Here is a 27,193-nt window from a genome sequence, read left to right as displayed (position 1 = left end):
ACAATGCAACACGAAAGTTTAATATCTATCAGAGATATTTTCCGGAAGGATATGTAGAATCTACTTTTTTTTTTACTTGCCCATGAATGCTTTTTTTTGTAATTACGTCATTTAGGCAAAAATTACTCTCTTCTCCTGAACGTCTTAGATTTTAGATAAGACTGTGTTGGTCTTCACATTTACATTTGACTTGTTCATTTTATTAAACCAACCTGCTGTATTCTGTCTGTTTATCTTTAGGGAGCGTTCAAGTATTACGTAACGCAATTTGGGGGGAGGGGGGGTCTCGTGAAACGTTACGATGCGTTACAAGGGCGGGAGGGGTCTTTCTTACAACACGTTACGTAACATTGTTTTTCTTAAATAAAAAATTAGGGAATTAAAACTCCCAAGTTGGCAACCCATTTACGTTTTACGGGGAATCCCTCGATTGTATATTCTGGTCGTCAATTTTACTTTGTTCTCGCAAGTTGGCAAACCTTTTCGTTTATATTTCACGGGGAATCCCTAGATTGTATTGTACGGCATTTAATGTTGTTTTCGTTGTCAGTATTTGTTAGTGTTTATGCAGAAGCACATTGCTGTAGTCGGTGTTATTAAAGTGAGTTCATAGTGTTCATACTGTAATGTCGTCAAAAGAGGGAGAGTTGTATCATCAGTTGTTCTTGGCCTATAAAGGCTCTAATGCTGCCTTGCCAGCGCAACTGTGTCAAAAAGATGCCAACGCAATTTGGAAAACGGCTAAAGAAAAACTAAAAAATAAAGGAAAGTTTATAGAACATATAAATGATGTTATACGAGAGTTGAAGGTGAAGGCCACGAAGGAGAAAGCAAAAATGCTTAGTCATTTTACACAGGTAAGTTTACTGCTAAAATGTAATAATGACATAAGTATTAGGTATATACACCGTGTTCGGGACGATATACCTACATTGACTTCAGAATGTTGTTAAGACCATTGAAATGATCATTTTTTATATACAATTTTATGAATTTTAACTTTTTTCGATTTGCAAACAAACTAAATACTAGGATATAATACGCAGGTGGTGCGGATTAAAAATCTCTTGTTTTATTTAGTATTATTACCGCAAAGGCAATTAAAAGTAGGTATACCAAGGATAAAAACTATAACATAACTTTTTGCAACTTTAGGGTAAAAATGGTCACTTGAGTGTTACGTAACGTTTAGAGAGGGGGGGGGAGGGATACAGAAAAACGTTACGGTGCGTTACAAGGGGGGGAGGAGGGGTCAAAAATCTTCAAAAATTGCGTTACGTAATACTTGAACGCTCCCTTAAGTACATACTCGTATATCTGTTTCTACGAGCTCATCTCCGGAATCATCGACAATTCATCATTAAACCAGCTAAATGTGGGCTTCCAGTCTTATCAAGACGTCTATGTGTATATATGTATAGCTATTTAACCAGGACAACTTTGTACAATTCATTTCTGTAACTAGAATAGTGTAGGACTCTTCCACGCGTGCGCAGTCGCCAACAGTTACTACAGACTAAAATTATACGAACCTTCACTTATTTCGGTGCTCATCTAGTTTTGTCACTCCCGAGCCTAAAATAAATTCCATATACATTGCCCAAGGCAAAACGGGTCCATAAATAAGTTAGAGAAATAGTCTCCCGAGGGATCCTTGGACTATTTCCACGTCAATATCGGAGTATTGTGAAGATAATAGACATTTTCATGGTTTGGGAGTGAAGAAAATATAGATATGGTATTTTATGTCATAATCGACAATAAAGCAACGAAATTAGCGGCACCTACAAAAAACGAAGACTTTAGCGCCACTTACAAAAGAATACAGGTTTTTCGCAAATCCTACGAGAATTTAGTAAGAGAGTAATTTTTGCCGGGATGAGAAGCACCCTATGTCCTTCTCAAGATTCTTAATTTTATATACGCGACGAAGATTAATTTTGTAGTTAACCCATGAAGTGGTAACAAACAAACAAAAAAAGTTACTTTCGCATATTTTATTAAATTAGCTGAGATTGAGGATTGATCCGTTTAATTTGGGAGACAATAAGATTGATGTTTTCATGAAGGTTTACGTTCTCCTGCAAATACCTGGCTTTTCCATTCCAGGATCCTGACCATGGTAGACTCCTCTTAAGAGAGCAACCAATGAAGATTAAAACTAGGGAGGTGATAAAATTGAAGAATATTTAACTTTCTTAAACAGTCCTTTCACCAAACCTCCTAAATTTCTAAGAAACCAAGCATGAATCGTGTAACTTATCACATGATACACGCGTATATCATATAATTTATTTGACAAAGATTCATACTACCTTTATTATCATCGTTAAAAGGATCCTGTTTACACATTTCAGGTGAATTTATACAACCCTGCTACAAGGGAAGTAAGAAAAGAACTAGTGTTGGGCATTGGAGACTCATTTTTAAAAAGATTTTGGGTCTAAAGTCTTTTTTTTCTAGTCGTTGGAAGTGTATATTTATCATATTACACTTCAATAACAAAATGATTCATTTCTTTAGTACTTAATATAATCTAAATTAACACATGACTCGGAAATACCTAATAGATTTGATGAGTATATTTTGAAGGCTGATTACTTACCAGAAAATGATAAGTCATTTGGTATAGTAATGATTTGCCTCACTTTTTCAGAATGAGTTGGACTTGACATAAACACCGAGAGGGTCAAAAGTCGCTAAATTTAGTAGTTTTTTTTTATTTAACAATTATTATTTACGTCAAATCTCATAAATGACGTACCTATTGAAACCTACCTTTAAAATAACCGATGAACTACTAGCTTTATCAGACATTACTTTATTAAAACCCTTCTATCTTTAACTTATCTCTAACACTATCACACCAACGGCTAAACCAAAAGACAACTCCATAATTTACTCCTCATTATAATAGAAGAATACGGGCTTGAGACTCGAGTCCGTAGTCTTTGAGACTCCAGTCCATCACTAGCCAAGGATCATGTGAATGCATTAATGTTGTGGAGCGATCATAATCCGGAGACGGTAATACGAAACGTGATCGGGGACAAGGCCCTCAGGAAATGAGATAAAAATTCAACATTTATTGGAGAAAATGCGAAGACGGCTTATGTCAATGTTGACGAAACTGTGCCTTTGTCTCAGACGAACGAATATAGTTAAAGATTTCTTATTTGTGTCACCGAAAGGCGTTTATTTATGTTACATGTTTATTTTTGGTATCCTTTTTTTATATCAACTGCGAGGAAAGCTAACATAATCGAGAAACTCTATTAAAAAAATCGAACTTACTTTCAAACAACATCAAAGTCTTTTATTAAAGCTATTAGGCCCAAAAGTCTTGACTCGAAGTCTCCGTTCAGATAGTGACAGGTTGCTAGTCCATCGCCCAAAAATAAATACCTGTTCTATTCTGGATCAAAGGCCTGGTATTCCCAATTAAGTACTTGCTTCTTAAATTAGTTAATACTTCAATTTCTTTTAAAATAAGGCTAATTTTTTCAGTTCTAAGTTAATTTCTATCGACGAAAATTGTTTAGTACTGTAATGGGTCGGAAAAGTGTTTGGAATTGAAATAAATTAAGAAAAATGAAAACTAGTACTTGAGTCGAAGAAAAATGATTTTTACAATATTTGGTTAAGACTTAAATGAACTTAATTTATATTGCGCTCATTGTTCTGCGATGTAAAAAAACAATTTATTTTTTTTTTCACCAAAGTTCCATCAATAAAATAAAATTAAATATCTTTTTCACAACTGGCCAGCAACACAACAAGCAGTAATTCAAAGAGGTTAAGATATTTCGTAGGAGTTTGAACAATAATGATTATCATTTTACTATTTTGGGTTTTATAGATAAACACGGATCAATTTAACTTAATCAGAAATATAGATATATCTATTTGCGAAGCGTCAACACAAAATAATCTTTATTTATCGTCTTATCAATTTTCTACCGTGATATCAAATAATGATTCATTATTGGTCTATAAATGGTTTAATTGGGCCGACATCTTTATCATTTCAAGATGTGGAAGTTCACACTGATATGTGCGGTTTTAGGCGCTGTGCTAGCACAGAGTGGTGAAGATTCGCTCGTGGTAAATATAAAGCAGGGCCCAGTGCGTGGTTATAGGCATCCTAACACCACCGTCTTTACGTTTTATGGCATACCTTATGCTACGGCTCCTAAAGGAAGGCAGAGGTTTATGGTAAGTATAATTTTACAGCTTTATCTCTATGTCTTGTGACGTGTGGCTCTGTCCACCATGTAAAAGATGAAGACGTGTATGCCTGTGTGAGGATTCTTTATCGTGACATCCCTGGGGAATAGCCTTTTGCCTGTGACCAATATGGGAAGTTAGTTACACGGTGTAATAACTAGTTGTCGTTAGTAACCTCAGTTAATTTGGATTTTGGGTGGAAATGATTTTGATGACGGATTTCAACTAGATTACTACTAATTCTGGGACAAAATCGTAAAACTTATTTCACCGTGGGACCACTTAATCTTCTGATTTAGATAATTATTTAAGTATGAGGTCTATAGGTAAGTTTGTACAGTACATAACAAATTTAAAAATAACTCCTTCTCCAAACTTAATAATGTTTAATTAAATTTCGGTTTAATCAAAATGAAATAATTTTAATTAAAGTGATCCGTAATTAATAGATACTCACAAATGTGTAGGTGTACAGTCTGGAGTATAAAGTAAACCCAAAACCACACTGTTTTGGGTTTACTTCAACGGACGGACGACTGTTTGTGACCTTTCAATTCTATATTTTCTATGAAAAGGTCGTGAAAACTAACCGGCCCAATCTCATGTCATATTGTGTGGTTGATGTGGTTTGTGCCATATTTTTGTTAGAAATCCTGATTCTTGAGCATCATAATTTTAACCGACTACAAAGACCAAAATATAATATTTACTACGTTTTTTTTCACTACATTCATTTTGTTGTATTAAAATTTTGAGATAAGACCTCAAGTTGAATGAAGAAAAATTAAATAATCTGTATCTTAAAATAATAAGAGTAATAAATAACATTTTAGATTTAAATATTATTTAAGTATTCTGTGATCTTAATCAAATAATGAAATAATTTCAGCCGCCCCTGCCGCCTCCGCAATGGACGGACACATTTGAAGCAGTGAATAAATTCATTTTCTGCATACAACCAGGTCTGCTCTCCGTCGCTCAAGAAGACTGCTTAGTAGCCAACGTATACGTTCCAGAAACAGAAGAAAGGAATCTTCCTGTAATGGTAATAGTCCATGGAGGGGCTTTCCAACACTTATTTGGCGCCATTCAAGAACCAAATAGCATGATTGAATATTCTAATATGGTAGTCGTGTCGTTTAATTACCGGCTTGGAGCACACGGATTTCTCTGTCTTGGCACAGAAGAGGTACCAGGCAATGCTGGTATGAAAGATCAAGTTGCATTACTTAAATGGGTGCAAGAAAATATAGGATACTTTGGAGGTAATCCTAATGACGTCACTATTCATGGATGCAGCGCCGGCGGAATGTCTGTTGATTTCCTATCACTATCACCAATAGCAGATGGTCTATTCCACAAAATCATAGCAAGCAGTGGTGCCAATACTGGACCTCTTGGAGTTCAAATGGATCCTTTGGAAAATGCGAAGATCTACGCTAAAGCCCTAGGATTTGATCGTGTGGATGATATAGATGCTTTAGAAGAGTTCTACAAAACGGCTTCTTACGAAACATTAGTTTCACAACTTGATGTAATAGTTAAAAGATCTGATTCATCGGTCTTATTCGCGGCCTGTGTAGAGGCTGATCACGGCTCTGAGAGGTTTCTAGAAGATGCTCCTTTCAACTATTTAAGAAAGCGAAATCTTACCAGATATCCAATGTTGTATGGATATGCGGATTTGGAAGGATTAATTCAAATGGAAAACTTTGACGAATATAAAACTATGATGAATGATAATTTTCTAGATTTTTTGCCGGCTGACTTACAATTTGATACCGATGCGCAACGAAAAGAGATTGCTGAGAAAATTAAAAATTTCTATTTTGGAAACGATGATGTAAGCGCGAGTAATATTATGGGTTTTATAGATTTCTACACGGATGTTATTTTTGCATATCCCATGCTGCGAACTGTAAGAATGCATTCTAATTTTGGTAACAATCCGGTATATTTGTATGAATATAATTTCGCGGACAATAACACTGCTTTTGTTCTTAATACGACGGAGCGAGGTGCTAACCACTGTGATCAAACTAAAGCACTTTTCGACGAGAATGATAGTGATAACAATTTTACAGAAGAATATTTGCAAAATAAGAAATTCGTCACAGAACTGTTTAGCAACTTCGTGAAATTAGGGTAAGTGTTGAATTTTAATATCTTCTTTGTTCTGCACATTAATTATCTGCCTATTTTGTTCCGCGGCTCGATACACTTGCACTTTGAAGGCGATTGTACTTAATTATAACTGGAGTTTGACGTCATTGAGGGATGATGCAAATAAAATATTTTTACTTCATTTCATAAGTTTCCTGATAAACAATTATAACAAACAGCAGTAAACAGCGAACTAATGTTATTAATATTTCTGTATTTATATCTACATTCTTATTTATGTATGTGTTTGTATAAATGTAGAATTTGTTTATTTTCTATTAAATTAACACGCCCGATTATTCATCTGTTTGCTAATTTCTAAAGGTTGACTGGTAGAGAATGCTATTAGCATTAAATTCACCTATTATACCATTAAATAAGTAAAAATATATTATTAGTATATAAGGAGAGTGTGGAGGGAAAGGTCGGAGTGGGAAGACCTAGACGAACGTATCTTGATCAAATTAAGGATGTCCTGATGAAGGTTCAGGTCAAGAGTACCCGAAACCTAAGCAAAGGAAGTATGCAGAGATCGTGGCAAGCGGAAAGAGGTAGTCTCAGCCTACCCTTCCGGGAAAGAGGCGTGATTTTATGTTTGTATGTATATTACGTCCTCATGCACGTTATGGCACTCCAATATACTTGATAATCCCACTTCTGAATTGTGAACCTAAAACCTTGGTTACACAGAGGGATAACAAGATTTTTTAGAGTGGGAAGGCCTAGACTAATGATCTAATTAAGTACGTTTCCTAGCCAAAGGGTCAAGTCAAGAATACCCGAAACCGCCGAGCTCGCATGAAGAGAGTTATGAATGTGGATGAAGCGAAAAAAGTTTGCAGAGATCGTGGCACGTGGGAAGATGTAGTCTCTGCCAACTCCTCCGGGAAAAAGGCGTGATTTTATGTATAATATGTGCGTATGTATATATTTCTTTTTGAACAAACATTAACTACATTCCTGTCTTCCAGGGTACCAGTACCTCCAGGGTCATCACTGCCAGCGTGGCTGCCAGCCAACGCCCAGAGAAGTCCCCACATGTCCATCGGGACCACTTTACAGATCCAGGGGCCACTAAACCAAAGACGAGCACAGTTCTGGGACGCCATATATGACCAACACTACAAATTACCTGTTCCACCAAAACCTAGCGATGCTCCACAGCTGATGATAAGCGTGTCCTTAGTGATGATGACTTGGTTGATAAATTTGATGAGTTAATATGATTGTGTTTGTCTGTTCGTCCGCTGTTTGTATTTGTTAGAAATCTTTACGATCTCAATTCTATCATAAAGCCACACAGCTGAACGTGGCCGGTCTCTTCGGGACTGTTGGCTCTGTCTATCCCGCAGGGGATATAGATGTGACTATATGTATGTATGTACTATATGGTTGACCGTATTACTTGTCCTTACCAAAAGGATGTTATGAGTGAGTTAATTTATAAAATCTCTTACTGGGCGTGCCGTGTGGTACCGGGCACTTAAGAATAAGACCACTCTATCTTCACTCTTTCCTCTTATGTTCACTCTTTCATTTTTTATCATGTAACTTGTCATTTGGTGTCGTGTGGTTCCCGGCACCAATATAAAAAGAATAGGACCACTTCATCTATTTCCTACGGATGTCGTTAAAGGCCAAGGGATAGACTTATAAACTTGGGATTCTTATTTTAGGCGATGGGCTAGCAACCTGTCACTATTGAATCTCAGTTCTATCAGTAAGCCTAACAGCTGAACGTGGCTTATCAGTCTCTCAAGACGTTGTTTGTTTGTTTGAACGCGCTAATCTCAGGAACTACTAGTTCGAATTGAAAAATTATTTTTGAGTTGAATTGACCATTTATCGAGGAAGGCTTTAGGCTATATAACATCACGCTACAACTATTAAGAGCGAAGAAATAATGGAAAATCCTTGAGGGCTTCAATGATGCCCAAAATAACTATTCCATGCGGACAAAGTCGCGGGCACAGCTATATTGAATAAAACAATAACAAAGTGTTTAAAATACATTTTTGTTTCTGAATGAAACCTCCTCTAAATAAAAAGTGGGGAAATCCCTTAAAATGTTTGATAGTTATATATTTATAGTACTTAAATATTTGAAAATATTGTGAAATTTATAATAAGTACCTAGTCTTACAATTTGTGAAATACTGATGTGCACGTCTGTGCACATCAGTATTTCACAAATCTGTCCACTTAGTGTCTACTAAGTGGACTATCTTCTTTTGTTATTCTAAAAAAGATAACCAAGTCGCTATCAACATTATTTTCATAAGTAGTTCCATGTAAGCATTTGTACGAGTATTAAGAAATTACTGAAAATGTATAATTACGAGAGCGAATTTCCGTGTGTTTTAAGCCACTTTAGAATAAAACCACTCCTTGTCTCTTCCATTGATGTTCTTAAAAGCGACTAAGGGATAGGATAACTTTGGATTCCCCTTATAAGCGATGGGCTAGCAAACTGTCACTATTTGAATCTCAATTCAAAAGCCATTCAGATAAACGTGGCCCATTGAGTCTTTTCAAGATTGCTAGCTCTGACTACCCCGCAAGGGATATAGACGTGACTATATGTGTGTGTTTGAACGAGAAGCTATTGTAAAAAGTATTATATAATACAACAGTAAGTAGTACTCTCGAATGGACAACAAACACAAAGCCTTTTTTAGATTTAAATAAAATGCAAAGTAAATAAGTTCTCGGAAGACATTATTTCAATTCTTTTCCCTTTCTTTTTGTTCAGATGTTTAACTTCGTGAACAATTGTAATTAATTGCGTGGTACTTCCTTAGTTAAAGAGGACGTAACGTTTTTATGTAAAAATTACCAAGGCCACCATGCCAACATGAAGTCAAAAGATGCAATCTGGGCGGCTCCCCTCCCCTCGAGGCCAAGGTGCACCTCTTCTTCTTGCATCCTCATCACTCTGGAGAGAAGCCCGGGGTATGCCTTTGACCATGGATCCTGCATTGAGTGAGTCAGGTTTTTACACGAAGCAACTCCAATCTGACCTCCGTACGCAACTTCTGCAGCCTTACCCGTATCGGAGGAAGAGGTAGCATACAAACAAACAAATAAACTTACTTTCGCATTTATAATCTTAGTTGGTATTATTAAACAGTCCAGCTAAAGGCTTTTAAATCTTATGATTTTTTGCTCTGTCTTCTCTCGTAAGGGATAAAGACGCGAGATTTTGACAGAGAAGAGCCTTCATCTCTTCATATAAGTGGCAAGGTAACAAAAGACAATAAAACATTTTAAATTCCAAAGTCTGTTGGAAAGATTTAGTATAAAATTTTCACATCATGAAAAGTGTCAACTTCATTCTTGAAGTAAACTTAAGTCAAAAAGTTAAGAATACAGTAAAGCACACTGTATAATCATAGACAAAAATGTCTTAATATAATTTTTCCACGAAATATAAAAGTTAAAAATCACTTTAGTATTTTTTTTTGGATTGACAACTTTCCACTCAACATCGTGGTGATGGTGGTGAAAGAAAATTCCTAATTATCGTTCCCGCTACAACGCGACCACAAAGTACAATTTACTAAAGTTATTATAAATTTAAGAGAGTAAATGATAACTATATTTATTAAGCTTCATTAAAACATTATTGTACATTTATTCGCACACATATTTTTTCAATATACGCTTGACTTCTCGGTTGACGTATATATCAGCGTCTTTAGCGTACAAATAGTCAAAGTGATTGAAAGATGCACACGGCACGTGGTAAAACTCTACAACATTGGGGACATGCTGCAGAAATGTTTCAATGTCGGTGGCACTCGTCAACCAATCGTTGTTGCTGTAAAAAAGTGCAACGGGACAGGTCACATTGTGCAAGGGATAGTCTGGAGGCTCGCTCGTTCCATATATCACCAAGTTATTCTCTTCACCGTGGTCGTAATTCCTAAATTTACCTGACACAACCTCTTGAGAGTAATGAATGCACTGTCTGACCGATGACCCTGATGGGTAGTGACTAAATATAACAGGTAACACCGAGCAATTCGCTTGTGCATAATTAAACCCCGCTAAGCTAAACACACCAAAATTACAACACATCTCAGCTGTTTCTGGTGAACCACAGAACGTTGACGTGACAGCGTCTACCACAGCGTCACGCGGTTCTACTTCATATGCTCCAATGCTTTTAGCTATAACTGAGAAATCACCAAGAAATGGAGCTATAAGTTGAAACAGAGGACTCCTCACATGAGACATGAACACCACCGCTGACAGAGTTATCATAATCGATATCTTATCGTTATACTCTGGTTTAACTGATGCCATCACGTAAAATGCTGTCGTTCCTTGGGAGTGACCTATGTAGGCCAGTTTATTCCTTCCAGTGGTTTCAAGTGTGTAGTCAATCATAGCAGGGATATCATATCGACCGATTTCATCAAAACTAAAGTGCCAGAACTCACCACATGCGGGCGGAACATCCAAGTTACGCCTGGAGTGCTTGTTTCCTCTGGCGTTCCCAAACCACACGTCGTATCCAAGGTCTGATAAAACGTAGCCCAGTCCTAGTCTAGGGCCATTAACTATCCAATCATCTGAACTGCAGAGTACTCCATGCATCAGGAAGACGACTGGCGCATTCGGCTTCGGAATCCGAAACATCGTAAGGCAGTATTTATCAGGGGTTGTAACGTGATGTGTCTCGACTGGATAGCCATATTTTGTGATCAGTTGTGTCATGTTCAGATGAACGTCTTCATTTTTCTTTCCGAGTTGGAACTGCTGATAGAGTTTCTCCAGATTTGGCACAGTCTCCTCGTCATAAACCGGTAGAACAGACTGAAGAGGTTCTACTAACATTTTGTATTTATCCACGTCATCCTCGATATTATCATATTTGTTATCCAGAGGTGTGCACGCGTGGCAAATTCTTTGAATACCGAAAATTATAAATAAAAAATTCAAAATTAACATTTTGACACAGCTGGTCTTCATATCGATCTGCTGAAAACAAAAAAGAAATGCGTTTTCTTTCCGTTTTGTTTGTAATTATTAGGTATGTAATACACAATATTAAAAAGGCGAATACATGAACGTAAGTTGTTACTTTTTTTGCTGCATTTTATTTTAAAGCTAAATCAGTTTGCTGTTTTTGCTAATTTGTTTTTGTATAGATTATTTTTGACATAACAAAAATTTTAAAACAAACATGATTCATAAAGAAATCCATATATTAAATTCCGTACGGAGTAGCACATGTCTCGACGTTTAACTGGTTGGGTTCACATTGGAATCGAACTTATTACAAAATGATACGTCCTACGTGATAGCCCATGGCTTATTATGAAGAATTCCTAGTGCCCAAGCGACCTTAAGAATCCACACGGAAAGATAATTTATATTATTATTGGCATTATATACTTATTATTGGCAGTGTACAAGTGCCTTAATTTGTATTGAAAGCAGTTTTTCGTATTTGTGTAGTTGTCCAAACATTGGTGCCATTATTCCAATCTTTTCATTAAAATTTTACATTATTTTTATTATAATGCAAATTTGTTTTAATGACGACATTTCTTTATTTTAGTATCAGGACTTGTAACAGTGATCAATATATTTCACAACTAGCACCTTCAAACGCAGCTTTCCCCGCATGTATTTAGCGCCACCTACTCGCGTAAATTTAGCCCCACCTACAAAAGAATACAGGTTTTACTCAATTTCCAATAAATAAATATATACAGGACAAATTACACAGATTGAGTTAGCCCCGAAGTAAATTCGAGATTTGTGTTACGAGATACTAACACAACGGTACTATATTTTATAATAAATACTTATATAGATAAACATCCAAGACCCAGGCCAATCAGAAAAAGTTCTTTTCTCATCATGCCCAGGCTGGGATTCGAACCCGGGACCTCCGGTGTCACCAAAGAGCTGAACTACCCCGCGAGGGATACCGACGTGATTATAATGTATGTATGTATGATAAATCTTACCTAATTTGTCATAAGGCGACTTATTTCCTCTTCAACAGTATGAAAATAGAAATGTCTATTGTAAAGAAACATTAATAAACCCGCAGAGTTATAAAACATTTTCTTAATAATCTTTTGCGTTACGTGAATCCCTGCGCATTGAGCAAGAAGGTGCGTTTTCATTGAAGCGGTGTGTAAATAGCGGAATTATGTACATACATATACACATATACCACGTCCATATCCCCTGCGGGGTAGACAGAGCCAACAGTCTTGAAAAGACTGAATGGCCACGTTCAGCTATTTGGCTTAATGATAGAATTGAGATTCAAATAGAGACAGGTTGCTAGCCCATCGCCTAAAAAAGAATCCCAAGTTTGTAAGCCTATCCCTTAGTCGCCTTTATGACATCCATAGGAAAGAGATGGAGTGGTCCTATTATTTTTTGTATTGGTGCCGGGAACCACACGGCACACGGCACGGAAATTTTGTGAAGGGTGTAAATAACATTATATTGCATACAATCACGTCTATATTCTTTCCGCGGCAGACAGCGCCAGCAGTCCTGAAAGTCTGGAAAGCCGCGTAAATAAAATTTAATTACAGCTCACAGGTTGCTAGCTAATAAACAAGAAGAATTTCAAATTTATTAGCATTTCCCATAGTCGCCTTTTACGACTTCGATGGGAATGACATGGAATGATCTTATTCTAAAGTACACGTCATTTCGTTTTTTTTTTTTGTTTCTATAAGGTTAGGAAAATTAGAGAAAAAATCCTTGATAGACACATTTCTTTTACGTAAAAGAGTTATTATTTGCATTTTTGTTTCCACTGAAGTATCATAGACATTTTATTAAACGTTTCAACTCACTCTCAACGATGTGTAAGTCTTTTGCACAGATAATAAAACACATGTCGTTTCCCGTGAATAAAATATTCAAAATTTCAGCTCCGCTACGCTCTGCTTTGTAACCGAGGCCTTATCGCCTATACGGCTTCAGCACTGCTCTTAATAACGTAGAAGCGGAGTACAGTAATATTTCATAATTGCCTGCCACTCACTTAAACAGATTTTGCTTGTAACTGAAATGATACTGTAATTTCGCTGTAACTGAAATAGTTCTACGAATGTATGTAAGAATTAAAAATGATAATATTATTGTTTAAGGAATTTATTAATAAAATCTCGTTTTTAATGATTCTTACAGCAAAGAAAACTCTGATCCACATATTATTTTTAATGTCTAATCGTTCGCATCCTCACTCATCGCCTAGATGTTAAAAATCTTTGACATACATAACATCAACAACTAATATTATAAAGCTGAAGAGAGAGGGGAAGGCTTTAGGCTATATAACATCACGCTGCAACTACCAGGAGCGAAGAAATAATGAAAAATTTGAAAAAAAAAAACGCGAATATTATTCATCCTTGAGGGCTTCAATGATGCCCTAAATAACTATTCCACGCGGAAGAAGTCGCGGGCATAGCTGGTAAAACATATAATCAAGTTTATATCCCGGCAGACACGGCCAACAATTATCAAAAGACTAGAAGGCCATGTTCAGCCACTTAGCTTAATGATAGAATTGAGATTCAAATATTGACAGGTTGCTAGCCTGTCACCTAAAAGAGGAATCCCACATTATATAAGCCTATCACCTAGTCGCCTTATACGACATCTATAGGAAAGAGATGGATTGATCCTATTATTTTTGCCGTGTTGCACCAATAGAAAAATTATCTATAATGTTAGTATCATATTTTTAATTTCAAATATTAGGAAGTAGCTTTATAACTATGTAATTTGTAGATAGATTTTTGACTTTGTATCTCATACGAAAAGTATCGAACTTACCTAAGGGCTCTCTGTGACTGTTCATGCACATTGAAATAATAATATGTTACGGGAAATATATTACAACAAATGCAACTAAAACTCCACTCTTCCTCTACTTATTTAGATCTTTATATTTACGTTAAAACAATTACAAAAAACATTAAAAACAATCGGGTCTTATGTATGTTAACAATTGCTCTATTTCTCGTCTTCCGATCGTCACATTTTTATTTTCGTCATTCTATTTTATTTAAATTTTTATTTGTGGCCAGTTAAAAACATAAAAGGTTGCTTATTTCCAGACAGTGACTGTTATATTGTAGTTTTACATACATACATACATACATAGATATGGTCACGTCCATATCCCATGCGGGGTAGACAGAGCCGACAGTCTTGAAGACTGTTGGCTGGCCACGTTCAGCTATTTGGCTTAATGATAGAATTGAGATTCAAATAGTGACAGGTTGCCAGCCCATCGCCTAAAAGAAGAATCCCAAATTTATAAGCCTATCCCTTAGTCGCCTTTTACGACGTCCATGGGAAAGAGATGGAGTGGTCCTATTCTTTTTTGTATTGGTGCCGGGAACCACACATTGTAGTTTTATGGTTCCATAATCATTGTACAACCCTAAAAATTATCAGTAACAATGACGGGCCGACATATTTGATCAGCACAAACCAACATGTCCCCGAGACACGGAAATATTAAATTTACGACGCAGTGGGAATATTGAAAGGGTGTTATTAAATCCGCACCAGGTGCTCCGGATGTATTGGAGAATGAAATTTGCGGCATTGGAGTTACAAGTTTACAGTTTTTTTTTAAATAAACAAGTGAATGCCACTTTAGTTCACTCTGCTTTACTTTAAGATGACGTGTGTGTGATAAAAAATGTGCCTGTGAATAGACCTCAAGTAATACATACACATACATACATATAATAATCCCTTGCACATTACATTGAGACAATAGTCTTGAAAACACTGATAAGCCACGTTCAACCTTTTGGCTTGATCATAGAATTGAGATTCAAATAATTAAAAGTTGCTAGCCTATCGCCTAAAAACAGAATCCGAATTTTGTAACCCTATCCCTTAGTCATCTTTTACGACGTCCATAATAACATGACGAGAAGAGTATTTTAAATGAGTGAGCAGCTCAGAGGACGTGGAAGACCTCAACTCACATCACAAGGGGCTTATAAATAAGAATTTAAAAGACGCCCAATCACCACTCGAGGCGACCCAGGACAGAATATCCTGGCGACGCTATATAAGGAGAGCCGGCCCCAAGAAGACCGACCAGTGAGAAGAAGAAGAATCAGTTTTCTGATTGTTTTTCAACGAACAGGTATAGGCACGTCTATATCCCTTGCGGACTAGACAGAGCCAACAGTCTTGAAAAGACTGACGCGAGGCCACGTTCAGCTTTTTGGCTCGATGATAGAATTGAGATTCAAATAGTGACAGGTTGCTAGCCCATCGCCTAATAGAAGAATCCCAAGTTTATAAGCCTATCCCTTAGTCGCCTTTTACGACATACATGGGAACGAGATGGAGTGGTCCTATTCCTTTTTATATTGGTGCCGAAAACCACACGGCAGGAACAGGTACGAACAGGTACGTTCGCGTAATAATCACACCTCGATCGTATTGAACGAATGTCCAATTTAAAAATTATGCCCACAATAACCCCGTCTAGTCACCTGCAAATGATATAAATGACTTATTCCTATAACACGTACAAAGAAGTTAATTATCCTAACAAGCTTGGACCTACTTGAACGGGAAAATGCGATACGACAGCTAATAAAACTGGCAATATCCGGGAATGATTTACTAACGGGCGGACCCCGGGCTCGGCTCACTCGTGGGGGATGACTGTTGACATTGACGACCAAGGAAATTGACAGCATCACAACGAAATATTAATCGATTACGAGATCACAATACAACGCCTTTCCCGCGTCATTTTTGATGTTCCTGAAATTCTGTAATTCGAATTCGGAGATTAGGTTATGTAATTTTTTTTAACCTTTTTTTTTCTATAAAAGTACGCAATGATCATGGCAAGTGGAAAGATGTAGTGTTTATCTCCCTCTCCGGGAAAGAGGGGTGGTTTTATGTAAATATGTCTTTCACTAAAATAAAATTATTTGAAACTATTTTTATATAACTAGATGCCGCCCGCGACTTCGTCCGCGTGGAATCAATCCTGCGGGAACTCCGAGATAAAAAGTAGTTTATATGTTATTCAGGGTCTTAAGTTACCTACATACCAAAATCATCGTAATCGGTTCAGTAGTTTTTGAAAGAGTAACAAACATCCATACTGCCATCCTGACATACAAGCTTTCGCTTATAATATTAGTAGGATATTTTTTTAAGCTGCACATCATTTCTGTTCAGTCATTCTACCCAGCATATAGAAGTGATTATGATGATGTTATTAGATGGTGTTGGATATAGATTTAAAAAAGATTACTTAGCCAATTAATTCGGCGTTTCGTACGCAATATGGGAGATCCCGGGGGTTCGCGTGCGCCGGGTCACAAATTGGCGGCCTTTGTACGACGGAATTGGTTTTACGAAACTTCTGTAGGTACCTATGAAAAAAAGGAAATTTGGTGCTTGTTAAAAAAAATACGGATGAAATACCCGTGATGAGATTGAAATTGGCATTATAAAGAATAACTTAAATTTATTTTAACCTTAATTGTTTCTTTATTCTTAACATTTTACTTTATTTGGGAATGCACAGTACCTACTGAATTATAATTCCAACTAATATTATTAATTTGAAAGTTTATTTGTGTGTTTTCTTGTTACGCGTCATGTAGGTACCAATCAATCTTCAAAACCAATCTTGATAAAATTTTGCGTATATACAATTCAGAGTTTGAAGAAGTACAAAGGGTACTTTCATTCGTTGTTACCGCTTCTTCTACACGCCTTGGAAGCGGCAGTAAATTTAGTTTAAAGTAATTTATTTAACGTCAACCAATGTTGTGAAAACAAAACATTTGACAATTATTAAGCGATATGAAGTATCCTATAATAAAGAATATTTTTTTTTTATTTGAATTCCAATACAAACTACAGTTCCCTTGGAATTTGAGACAAAACCTGTTTTCTTTTGTAGGTGGCGCTAAATTCGCGCGAAGCCGTGAATAAAGGTAATATAGTACACAGATAAATAATAATAATAATCATTTATTTCAGACTTGCGTCCATATCTTCATACATTACATTACAATGCCGTGTGGTTCCTGGCACCAATAAAAAAAAGAATAGGACCACTCCATTTCTTTCCTATGGATGGATTACATTACAATAAATAGAAATACAAAGATTAAATTACACTGACCAACAAATAATAAATAAATAAATTAAATGGCAATGCGTCGTCAATCAAACCACACGTCAGGATGGCATGAGCGTAATGGCGGCAAAACGTGACGCGGCATGTATCACAACCGGCTGCAAACCTGCCGAACATCGCCCGCACATAACTGATTGCGTCGGGAATATCCGAGTCTCAAGCTGAAATTTGAAGCGTTATGCGATCTGAATGGTACCATGAAATAGATTGTTCAAGACTAGCTCTGCCCGCGACTTCGTCCGCGTGAAATAGTTATTTCGGGCACCATTGAAGCTCTACGGTTTTATCTAAATATAGAATTGAAATTAAATCACCTATACGAAGAATACCAAGTTGATTGTGAATGTTGATGATTTAGAAGAGTTGTGGCAATTGTTGTCGCTGCTTTTTTAAATTATATATACTACTAGCTGTGCCCGCGACTTCGTTCGCGCCGAATTGTTATTTTGGGCATCATTGAAGCCCTCTAGGATGAATAATTTTCCCCCCATTTTTTTCACATTATCCATTATTTCTTCGCTCCTAATAGTTGCAGCGTGATGTAATATAGCCTAAAGCCTTCCTCGATAAATGGTCCATTCAACACAAAAAAGAATTTTTCAATTTGAACCAGTAGTTCCTGAGATTAGCGCGTTCAAACGTTGTTTTGCCATATAAATATTTTTTAAATTATTTCTAGTTAAAAAAAATGTTAAGGGTGGACAACCCTTATCATTAAGGGGTATGAAAAATAGATGTTGGCCGATTCTCAGACCTACTCAATATGCTCACAAAATTTCATGAGAATTCAGAGGAGTGCGGGAACAAACATTGTGACACGAGAATTTTATATATAAGATTAAGTTTCCTATCGTACTGATCAAACTGAAAATTATTCCACTAACGTTTCTCACACCAACTCCTCACAAAAAGTAAAATAAATAATACAAAAATTAATTTCACAGGCTTACGGGTATCTCTGGAGAGGATGCGACAAAACAATTCGACGTTTTAATGAAATCCCGCGCCTTGAAACAACGAGGAAATTCAGACTAATTTATTAATATTAATTTTCATAAACATGCTCCTAGAAAGATGTTCGGTTCAATTATTTTATTTATATCCTCAATATTAATTATCCCTGTTAATTATTAAATGAAATTACTTGACGTTGTGATAACGAAAAGAATGTTTTAAGAAATAAAACTTAAAGGCTTTATGATGGCATTAAGATTCCAATTCGGTGGTCGAATTGGTAAGGCGGTAGGTTAAAATGCGCGGGTTCAAATCCTATCTGGGTCATGTACCAATAACTATTTTCGAAGTTATGTACCATACTAATTGAAGCTCTTACGGTGAGGGAAAACATCGTGAGGATACCTGCACATTCAGGCAACTGGATGTGTAACCATGATCGATTCAATACGCGTTAGTTTCACCTGGAAAGGTTGCGGAGGTCAGATGGGAGTCGCTTCGTGTAAAAACCTGACTCACCCAATCCAGAATCCATGGTCAAAGGCATACCTCGGGCTCTTCTCCAGAGAGGTGAGGATGTAACCAGGACTAAAGCCAGGAGGAAAAAGAAAAAGAAGCTCATAACAAGAAAGACGTCATCGAGGTAAAAACGCCAAACTCGACGGTGCTATGACGTCATATGACTGATAATAGTACTTCCTTATTGACTGACCACTCACCGTCGCGGCAAAGACAAACAGACGAACTGTAGTTGCTATGCATATATTACCTGTAAAAACATAAAATAATTTTAACATTTGGCATAATATGAAAAACATCATCGTGAGGATGCAGCCGGGACGAAGTCAAGAGGAAAATCTGCCTACAAAGGAAATGGTTTATACACAAAAAATGTTATGTATGTTGGTGTCTTATTCACTCCAAAACTATTGGACATACATACATATAATCACGTCTATATCCCTTGCGGGGTAGATAGAGCCAACAGTCTTGAAAAGACTGATAGGCCACGTTCAGCTGTTTGGTTTTATGATTGAATTGAGATTCAAATAGTGACAGGTTGCTAGCCCATCACCTAAAAGAAGAATCCCAAGTTTATAAGCCTATCCCTTAGTCGCCTTTTACGACATCCATGGGAACGAGATGGAGTGGTCCTATTCTTTTTTTTATTGGTGCCGGGAACCACACGGCACTATTGGACACATGCGTATTTATAGCACTGTAGGTAGTTTGCATATCAGACAGGCATCTCATGCATGCAAAACTCACGCGGGTGTAGTCACGGGCAAAGGCCTAGTAACAATAGATTGACGATTACCATAATAATGTAAAACTGAAGTCCGGTACACTACATCATACATGTAGTCAATATCGATAGTGTTGCCACTCGATAGCCAACTATCGATAGCGATTCGATAAAATATAATAGTTTATGGAATATAGTATAGCTATATAATATAGTTTAAAAATATGAGTTTCGATCATTGATTATACGCGGTCGATATGCTCTGCAATGTTACTTACTAGCCTAACTCCCGTGGGAATTTCGGGATAAAAAGGACACTTTGTGTTTATTTACTTATTAAACATTACTGTACAATTTAGTCAAAAACAGTCCAGTACATTTTGCGTGAAAGAGGAATAAACAGAAACATCCATCCTCACAAATTTTTGCATTTAATACATCTGACGCGACATCAAAAACAACGAAAAACCTGAATCGCGCAAGCAATGATTTCGCGAATTGGAGCATATATACAACCTCCGACACAACATCGTCGGAGCCGCGGTTCCCCAGGCGTCACACCTAGCCTGGAGGAAGATCTTCCCTTTGGTGGCAGTCGAGCCGAATCATCGCTCTCGCTACACATCTATTAATTATTATTGCATAATACCAACGATAGTTTAATTGTCAATTGTTTTATACTATCGTTAATATTCCATTTTAATTAATGGAATTTAATTAATGGCCATTTTAATAAACTATCGATAGTTCGCCAACACTAATCCGTTACGTTGTTCAGTGAACATCCCCGTGTGCCTTACACAGCGGTAATAACAGCTACATTTCAATGAATTTGAACCTTTCAACAGATCGCTATTGTTTCCATGAGAGGCATGTTCGTTTGATTATCTGTTGGCCCGTGTATCAAACGTACAACCCATGTTTGGCGAGCGAAACACAAATTCTATTTTCAAATTTCAATCTATTTGAAGTGCTGCCGTATCTTTGAAGAAAAAAAACTTAGCCAACCACTATATATACTACAACATTATGTTGTTAGAGGTCAGTGAAACGCGAACTAATAAAAAACTATATCATACTTAAATGTTATATAAAAAAATTGTGTTCTATTTTTTTAATAGAAGAAGAAACTAAACATTACTTGACCGATTTTAATAATTTTAAGGCAGCCGTCACCATGGAGCAAAGCCTAGTAATAACAGTAAATAAAAAATCATTTCCGTGAATGATCCGCTGAATGATGATGATTGACCGACTGACAACGCGCAGTCGAAACAATAGATTGCATGATACGATTAAATTCATGGCATATTTAATCAAGTTTTCATAAAGATTTTTCACTATTTTCCTTGTAAAAAACTCGTACGTACTTATTTCAACTTGGGATTCTCCTTTTAGGCGATGGATCAGAAATCTGACATTATCCGAATCTCAATTCGATCATTAAGCCTAACACCTGAACGTGACCTTTCAGATATTCAAGACTGTTGGCTCTGTCTACCCCGCAAGGGATATAGACGTGATTATATGTATGTATGAATGTAACATAATATCGTGCTTAACGTGGCCTTTCAGTCTTTTCGAGATTTTGGGCTCTGTCTGCCATAATGACTTTTAAGCATAACTTTCTTTCGCATAATGTTTTACATTAAACCGTAAATATGCATAACTAACCTAGCCTAAAAGTTGATTATGCCAAAACCGTCATGCCGAAGAACATTAGGTCAAAATAACATTAACATTTGACAGCCTCTGTGGCGCAGCGGTAGTGCGCTTGTCTGTGTCACCGGAGGTCCCGGGTTCGAATCCCGGCCAGGGCATGATGAGAAACGAACTTTCTCTGACTGGCCTGGGTCTTGGATGTTTATCTATGTATATAAGTATTTATTCTAAAATATATCTAGTATCGTTGAGTTAGTATATCGTAACACAAGTTTCGAACTTACTTCGAGGCTGACTCAATCTGTGTAATTTGTCCCGTATATATTTATTTATTTATTATTTATTTAATTTATGAGAAAAAATGGGCCCTTTTTACTTGGGCAATTTATGGTGTTGTTTTAAAATTTTAAACCGTTATAACTGAACTAGGTTGAACAAACTTATTGCTCATGGACATTTTCGTGCGTTAAGTTATACCCTGGAGATATAATGAAGGCTATGTTCAGCTAACTGGCAATAAAAATGAAATAATGTCATAATGTACCATCTGCGAATGGAAGAAACATAACGAAATGATTTTGACTAAAATGACATAATTTATCGATACTATATAAGTAGGTACCCGTTATCGTCGAAAATGCATGAAAAGAGTTATGTGGAGGAAGCGAGAGAGATCTGGAGGATGAAGGAAGCAAGTGGAAATCCATAGTCTCTGCCTACCCCAATGGGAAACAGGTGTGGTAGTACATATTCATGCCTGATATCATTCATACATCCAAGAGCTTCCGATGTAAGTACCTACCTATATTTCCTGCTAATGAGTCACTTACTCCATCAAAGCGAAAGTTATAACTATTTCCCAGTTTTTATCTCTTACTGGTACTGGAACGAAGGCCACGTTCAGACCGATTGACACATACATACATATAATCACGTTTATATCCCTCGTGGGGTAGGCAGAGCCAATAGTCTTGAAAAGACTGATAGGCCATGCTCAGCTATTTGGCTTAATGATAGAATTGAGATTCAAATCGTGACAGATTGCTAGCGCATCGCCTAAAAAAAGAATCCCAAGTTTGTAAGCCTATCCCTTAGTCGCCTTTAACGAAATCCATAGGAAAGAGATGGAGTGGTCCTATTCTTTTTTGTACTGGTGCCGGGAACCACACGGCACCGACTGAAGACAGATTGGTGTAGGTAACAAACTTATTAAACACGCAATGACTGTTAAATTCAATCAGTCTTGCCTTCCCATTAAAACGCCACTATTGTCTGCCAAAGAGGTCCATTCGGATATAAACCTCGATCATCTGACATCGATTCTGAAGGCGCCGGTCGGTCGCGCCTCGCCGTCGCCCCGCGGGTGAATCTTCAGGGTAACAGGGTGAATCCCGCGACCTCGATATGTTTTTGATACATTTTTATAATTTCGCCAGCTTTTGCCAGGGTCGTGTTGATATGACATAATAGATAGAACATTTGTCGATGGAAATTATACATATCTAGTCATTAGAATAGAATATAGTCATTAGAATATAATAGGTAATCTGTGGCGCAGCGGTAGTACGCTTGTCTGTGACACCGGAGGTCCCGGGTTCGAATCCCGGCCATGGCATGATGAGAAAATAAATGTTTCTGATTGGCTTGGATCTTGGATATTTATCTATATAAGTATTTATTATAAACATAGTATCGTTGAGTTAGTACCTATCTCGTGACACAAATCTCGAACTTCGAGGCTAACTCAATCTATGTAATTTGTCCCGTATATATTTATTTATTACATACATACATACATATGGTCACGTCTATATCCCTTGCGGGGTAGACATTACCAACAGTCTTGAAATTATTTTTTTATTTAAAATTTAGAAAGCCTTAATACCTTTATCACACGACCACCTACCTACCCCATTATACATGTAGTATTAACTGATTACACACTCCAGCGCCGTGTGGTTCCCGGCACCAATAAAAAAAAAGAATAGGACCACTCCATCTCGTTCCCATGGATGTCATAAAAGGCGACTAAGGAATATGCTTATAAACTTGGGATTCTCCTCTTAGGCGATGGGCTAGCAACCTGTCACTATTTGAATCTCAATTCCATCATAAAGCCAAATAGCTGAACGTGGCCTATCAGTCTTTTCAAGTCCGTTAGCTCCGTCTACCCAGCAAGGGATATAGACGTGATTATATGTATGTATACACTCCCCAAATGGCCCCAAGGCTTCTCATTACCCAGTCATACAGACAAACAGACCTTGAATCGCTGTTTGGCTACCCCACTGACCCACTATTCCCGTGACGTCACGGGCGCCACCCCGACGCGACCGGCCGTCGCCCCACCTACACCCCGTGTATCTACCATGGGATTAACAATGCTCTATTTGGCAAGTGACCTAAGTTTTTCTAGGTCTTGCTTACAAAATTGCTAGCCTAGGGTAGGCTATTTTATACAGAATATAATTACGCTTCTATCCTGGGGGGACAGGCAGAGATTATATTACTACCATTTGCCACGATCCCTACATAGGTAGATCCCAAACTTATTTTATATTAAAAAAAGAATAGGACCACTCCATCTCTTCTCATCACAGACTAAGACTAAGAGGATTATCTTGCGATTCCTTTTTTAAGCGATGGGCTAACAACCTGTCACTATTTAAACCTCAATTCTATCATTAAACCTAACAGCTGAACGTGGCCTATCAGTATTTTCGAGACTGTTGGCTCTGTCTACCCCGCAAGGGATCTCGTAGAAATAAAGACGCGACTATATGTATGTATGTACGTTTTATAGAAACTATAGAAAATCGGGTGCCAAAATGAGACATGATTTTAAACTTTCGCGTTACATTATACCTACTACATATTTATTTATGATTCGAAATGTCCGGAATAAAATAAAGGTACAATGAATTCTCTGACACACACTATTTTCCTTTGCTACCAAACAGAATGAAAATACACTCACGAAAAACAAACATACTCATACATATAGTCACGTCTATATCCCTTGCGGTGTAGACAGATACAACAGTCTTGGAAAGACTGTTAGGCCACGTTCAGTTATTTGTCTTAATGATAGAAATTGTAATTCAAATTGTGATAGGTTGCTAGCCCATTGCCCAAAAGAAGAATCCCAAGTTTATAACCTTACTCCTTAGTCACACACACAGAGAAAATTATTTTATTATTATTCCGTACATCCTAAAGCACACACGTTTTCAGCTGACGTCAAGTAAAAAGAAACTGTCTCCGATACACCGTTAAATTACAAACTCGCTGAATAAATAAATAAAAAAGAAACGAAAGCTCTCTCTGACGCTGAAAGCAAAGAGTAAAAAAGCTGAGCTTTTGTTTGTACTCAGCAGCGGGGATGAACTAGAAGCGGCTAATTAGGAGAGCTGGGCTAATTTGTCTAAGTTAAATAATGAAATAGCACGTTATTTATTACTTTCGACTTTGTAACGGCTGCTATTCGTTTTGAAACTTCATTTATTTAAAACTACTAAAAAGTATGAAAGCAATGTATTTGCTCATATATTTTCCATATGAGTAGACACTATTGTTTGATAAGGATATAACCGTGTGATTCCCGGCAGTAATAGAATAAAAGAATATGAGTATTCCATCCTTTCCCATGGATGGCGTAAAAGGCGACTAAGGGATAGGCTTATAAACTTGAAATTCTACTTTTAAGTGATTTGAATCTCAATTCTGCCGTTAAGCCAAACAGCTAAACAAGGCTTATCAGTCTTTTCAAGACTGTTGGCCCCGTATGTATGATATAACAAGTGTACCGAGGATATAATAATCTTCATACATATATCACATCCTTATCCATTACGGGGAAGACACAGTCTCAAAAAAAACTCAATCTCGTTCAGCTAGATTGCTTAATGATTGGAAATTTTTCATAGTATTATTTTAATTCGGAATTTATGAAAATCGCATATTTTGAAAATGTTTTTTTTAAACTTCTCAACAGGGTAAATCTTTCATATACATAGATGTAATGCAACCTCCCTCGCTTCAGGGAGCGTACTTTCAAAACCTGTGGAATGAAATATATAACTTTTAACAAGTATAACCTAAACGCTATCAGCTTGTAGCGGGCGGAAGTCGGTTCTACAAACTTTATATTGCGACCTGTGTAGCCATGACAGGATCAACTTATCCAATAACACTACAACTTGATCTTTTGTCCTTTTATTCATTACTAGCTACGCCCACGACTTCGTCCGCGTGGAATAGTTATTTTGGGCATCATTGAAGCCCTCAAGGATGAATAATTTTCCCCGTTTTTTTTCACGTTTTCCATTATTTCTTTGCTTTTTATAGTTGTTGCGTGATGTTATATAGTCTAATCTAAAGCCTTCCTCGATAAATGGTCTATTCAACGCAATGATAATTTTTCAATTCGAACTTGTAATTTCTGAGATTAGCGCGTTCAAACAAACAAACTCTTCAGCTTTATAATATTATTATATATTATTGCACACTTCATAAACCTAATTATTGTCAATTTACGGCTGGTAACTTTTGTAGTCGAAACGAAGCAATGACAGTCTCCGTAAAACAAAGAGTCAAAAAGTAAGACAATTTTCACGATATACCAAAAACGTGCCATGTGGCTCACGGTACTAATAGAAAAAAGAACCATTCCTTCTCTTTCCCATGGATTTCGTACAGAGTGACTAAAAGATAGGCTTATAAACATGAGGTTCTTCTTTAACTCACTTATTTCTATCTCAATTCTATCATTAAACCAAACAGTTGAACTTGGCCTACCAGTCTTTTCAATACTGTTGGCTCTGTCTACCCCGCAATGGAGACGTGTTTACATGTATGCATGTGTGGGTAAAAGTCGGTTCTACAAACTTTATATTGCGATCTGTATAGTCATGTTAGGATCAACTTATCCAATAAGTCTACAACTTGATCCGACTCCTTTAAGACATATACCTAAGGCACCCCTGACAGGCTTCAGGATAAAAGGTAGAATTACGTTATCTGATATGATAATTAAAAGGTTGTTAAACTGAATAAAGGAGTGTGAAATCCAATTAAGGGAACTCCATGAAAATTGTACTTTTTAAAACAAAGAAAAAACACGGCTAAGTGCGATCCGGATTTGCACACGAACGGTTTAATACCATCATCGCGTTTGTAACTTTAATATTTTATGATTATTGTTATTTAATTATTTATTTTGACCGTTATTAATATGAAGCACAAAATAACGGTAAAAAAAACACGTTTATTGTACCCCCTAAGTAAATTTACTTCTATTCTTTAGTATTCGTTGTTATATTGGCAAAGTGCCCTGCCTGTGCCGTGTGGTTCCCGGCACCATTAGAAAAGAAAGAATAAGACCATTCCATCTCTTTCCCATGGATGTCGTACAAGGCGACTAAGGGATAGGCTTATAAACTTGGGATTTTTCTTTTAAGCGACAGACTAGCAACCTGTCACTATTTGAATGAAAATCATTTTGTGAGTGTGTGTGACTAAGGAGTAGACTTATAAACTTGGGATTCATTTTGGTAATGGGCTAGTAACTTTTCAGAATTTGAATAACAATCTCTATCATTAAGCCAAACAGCTGAACGTGGCTATCAGTCTTTTTAAGACTGTTGACTCTTCTACCCTGCAAGGAATATGGACGTGATTGTGTAGGTATGTATTGGCAAAGGAAATACTTAAGTAAAAATTTCAGCTTTCTTTCACTGTTTATGAGATAC

At 36.8% G+C, this 27,193-nt stretch overlaps 3 protein-coding genes across 4 annotated transcripts in view; 1 reads left to right on the top strand and 2 right to left on the bottom strand.

The window, feature by feature from the left end:
- The window catches only part of LOC106129118 (neural cell adhesion molecule 2), a 98,529-nt gene that overhangs the window by 47,288 nt on the left and 24,048 nt on the right, over positions 1 to 27,193 (bottom strand). The gene's annotated exons all lie outside the window — the stretch shown is intronic.
- LOC106129153 (venom carboxylesterase-6) lies at positions 286 to 9,104 on the top strand. Of its 2 annotated transcripts, none has more exons than XM_060947608.1 (3): positions 286 to 857; positions 5,117 to 6,372; positions 7,362 to 9,104. In XM_060947608.1, the coding sequence occupies exons 1-3, from the start codon at positions 627 to 629 to the stop codon at positions 7,609 to 7,611; spliced, it is 1,737 nt and encodes a 578-aa protein (XP_060803591.1). In that variant the 5' UTR covers positions 286 to 626; the 3' UTR covers positions 7,612 to 9,104. The 2 variants fall into 2 exon arrangements, with proteins under 2 accessions (XP_060803591.1, XP_013183084.1); XM_013327630.2 differs by lacking the exon at positions 286 to 857 and adding an exon at positions 2,379 to 4,215.
- Positions 9,978 to 11,370, bottom strand: LOC106129155 (lipase 3-like). Its single transcript, XM_013327631.2, has one exon. It carries the CDS (start codon positions 11,365 to 11,367, stop codon positions 10,024 to 10,026), a length of 1,344 nt encoding a protein of 447 aa, XP_013183085.1. The 5' UTR covers positions 11,368 to 11,370; the 3' UTR covers positions 9,978 to 10,023.

Source organism: Amyelois transitella, chromosome 14 (genome assembly GCF_032362555.1).
Source record: "Amyelois transitella isolate CPQ chromosome 14, ilAmyTran1.1, whole genome shotgun sequence".
NCBI classification, from domain to species: Eukaryota; Metazoa; Arthropoda; class Insecta; order Lepidoptera; family Pyralidae; genus Amyelois; species Amyelois transitella.
The sequence above is the reverse complement of the archived record's forward strand: the minus strand, read 5'-3'. Positions and strand labels throughout refer to the sequence as shown.

Excerpts from the sequence above, each read along its gene's own strand:
- LOC106129153 (XM_060947608.1), top strand. The coding sequence starts at position 627 with ATGTCGTCAAAAGAGGGAGAGTTGTATCATCAGTTGTTCTTGGCCTAT. Across the intron at positions 858-5,116 it reads TGCTTAGTCATTTTACACAG|CCGCCCCTGCCGCCTCCGCA; the intron begins GTAAGTTTACTG and ends AAATAATTTCAG. Across the intron at positions 6,373-7,361 it reads AGCAACTTCGTGAAATTAGG|GGTACCAGTACCTCCAGGGT; the intron begins GTAAGTGTTGAA and ends CCTGTCTTCCAG.
- LOC106129155 (XM_013327631.2), bottom strand. The coding sequence starts at position 11,367 with ATGAAGACCAGCTGTGTCAAAATGTTAATTTTGAATTTTTTATTTATA.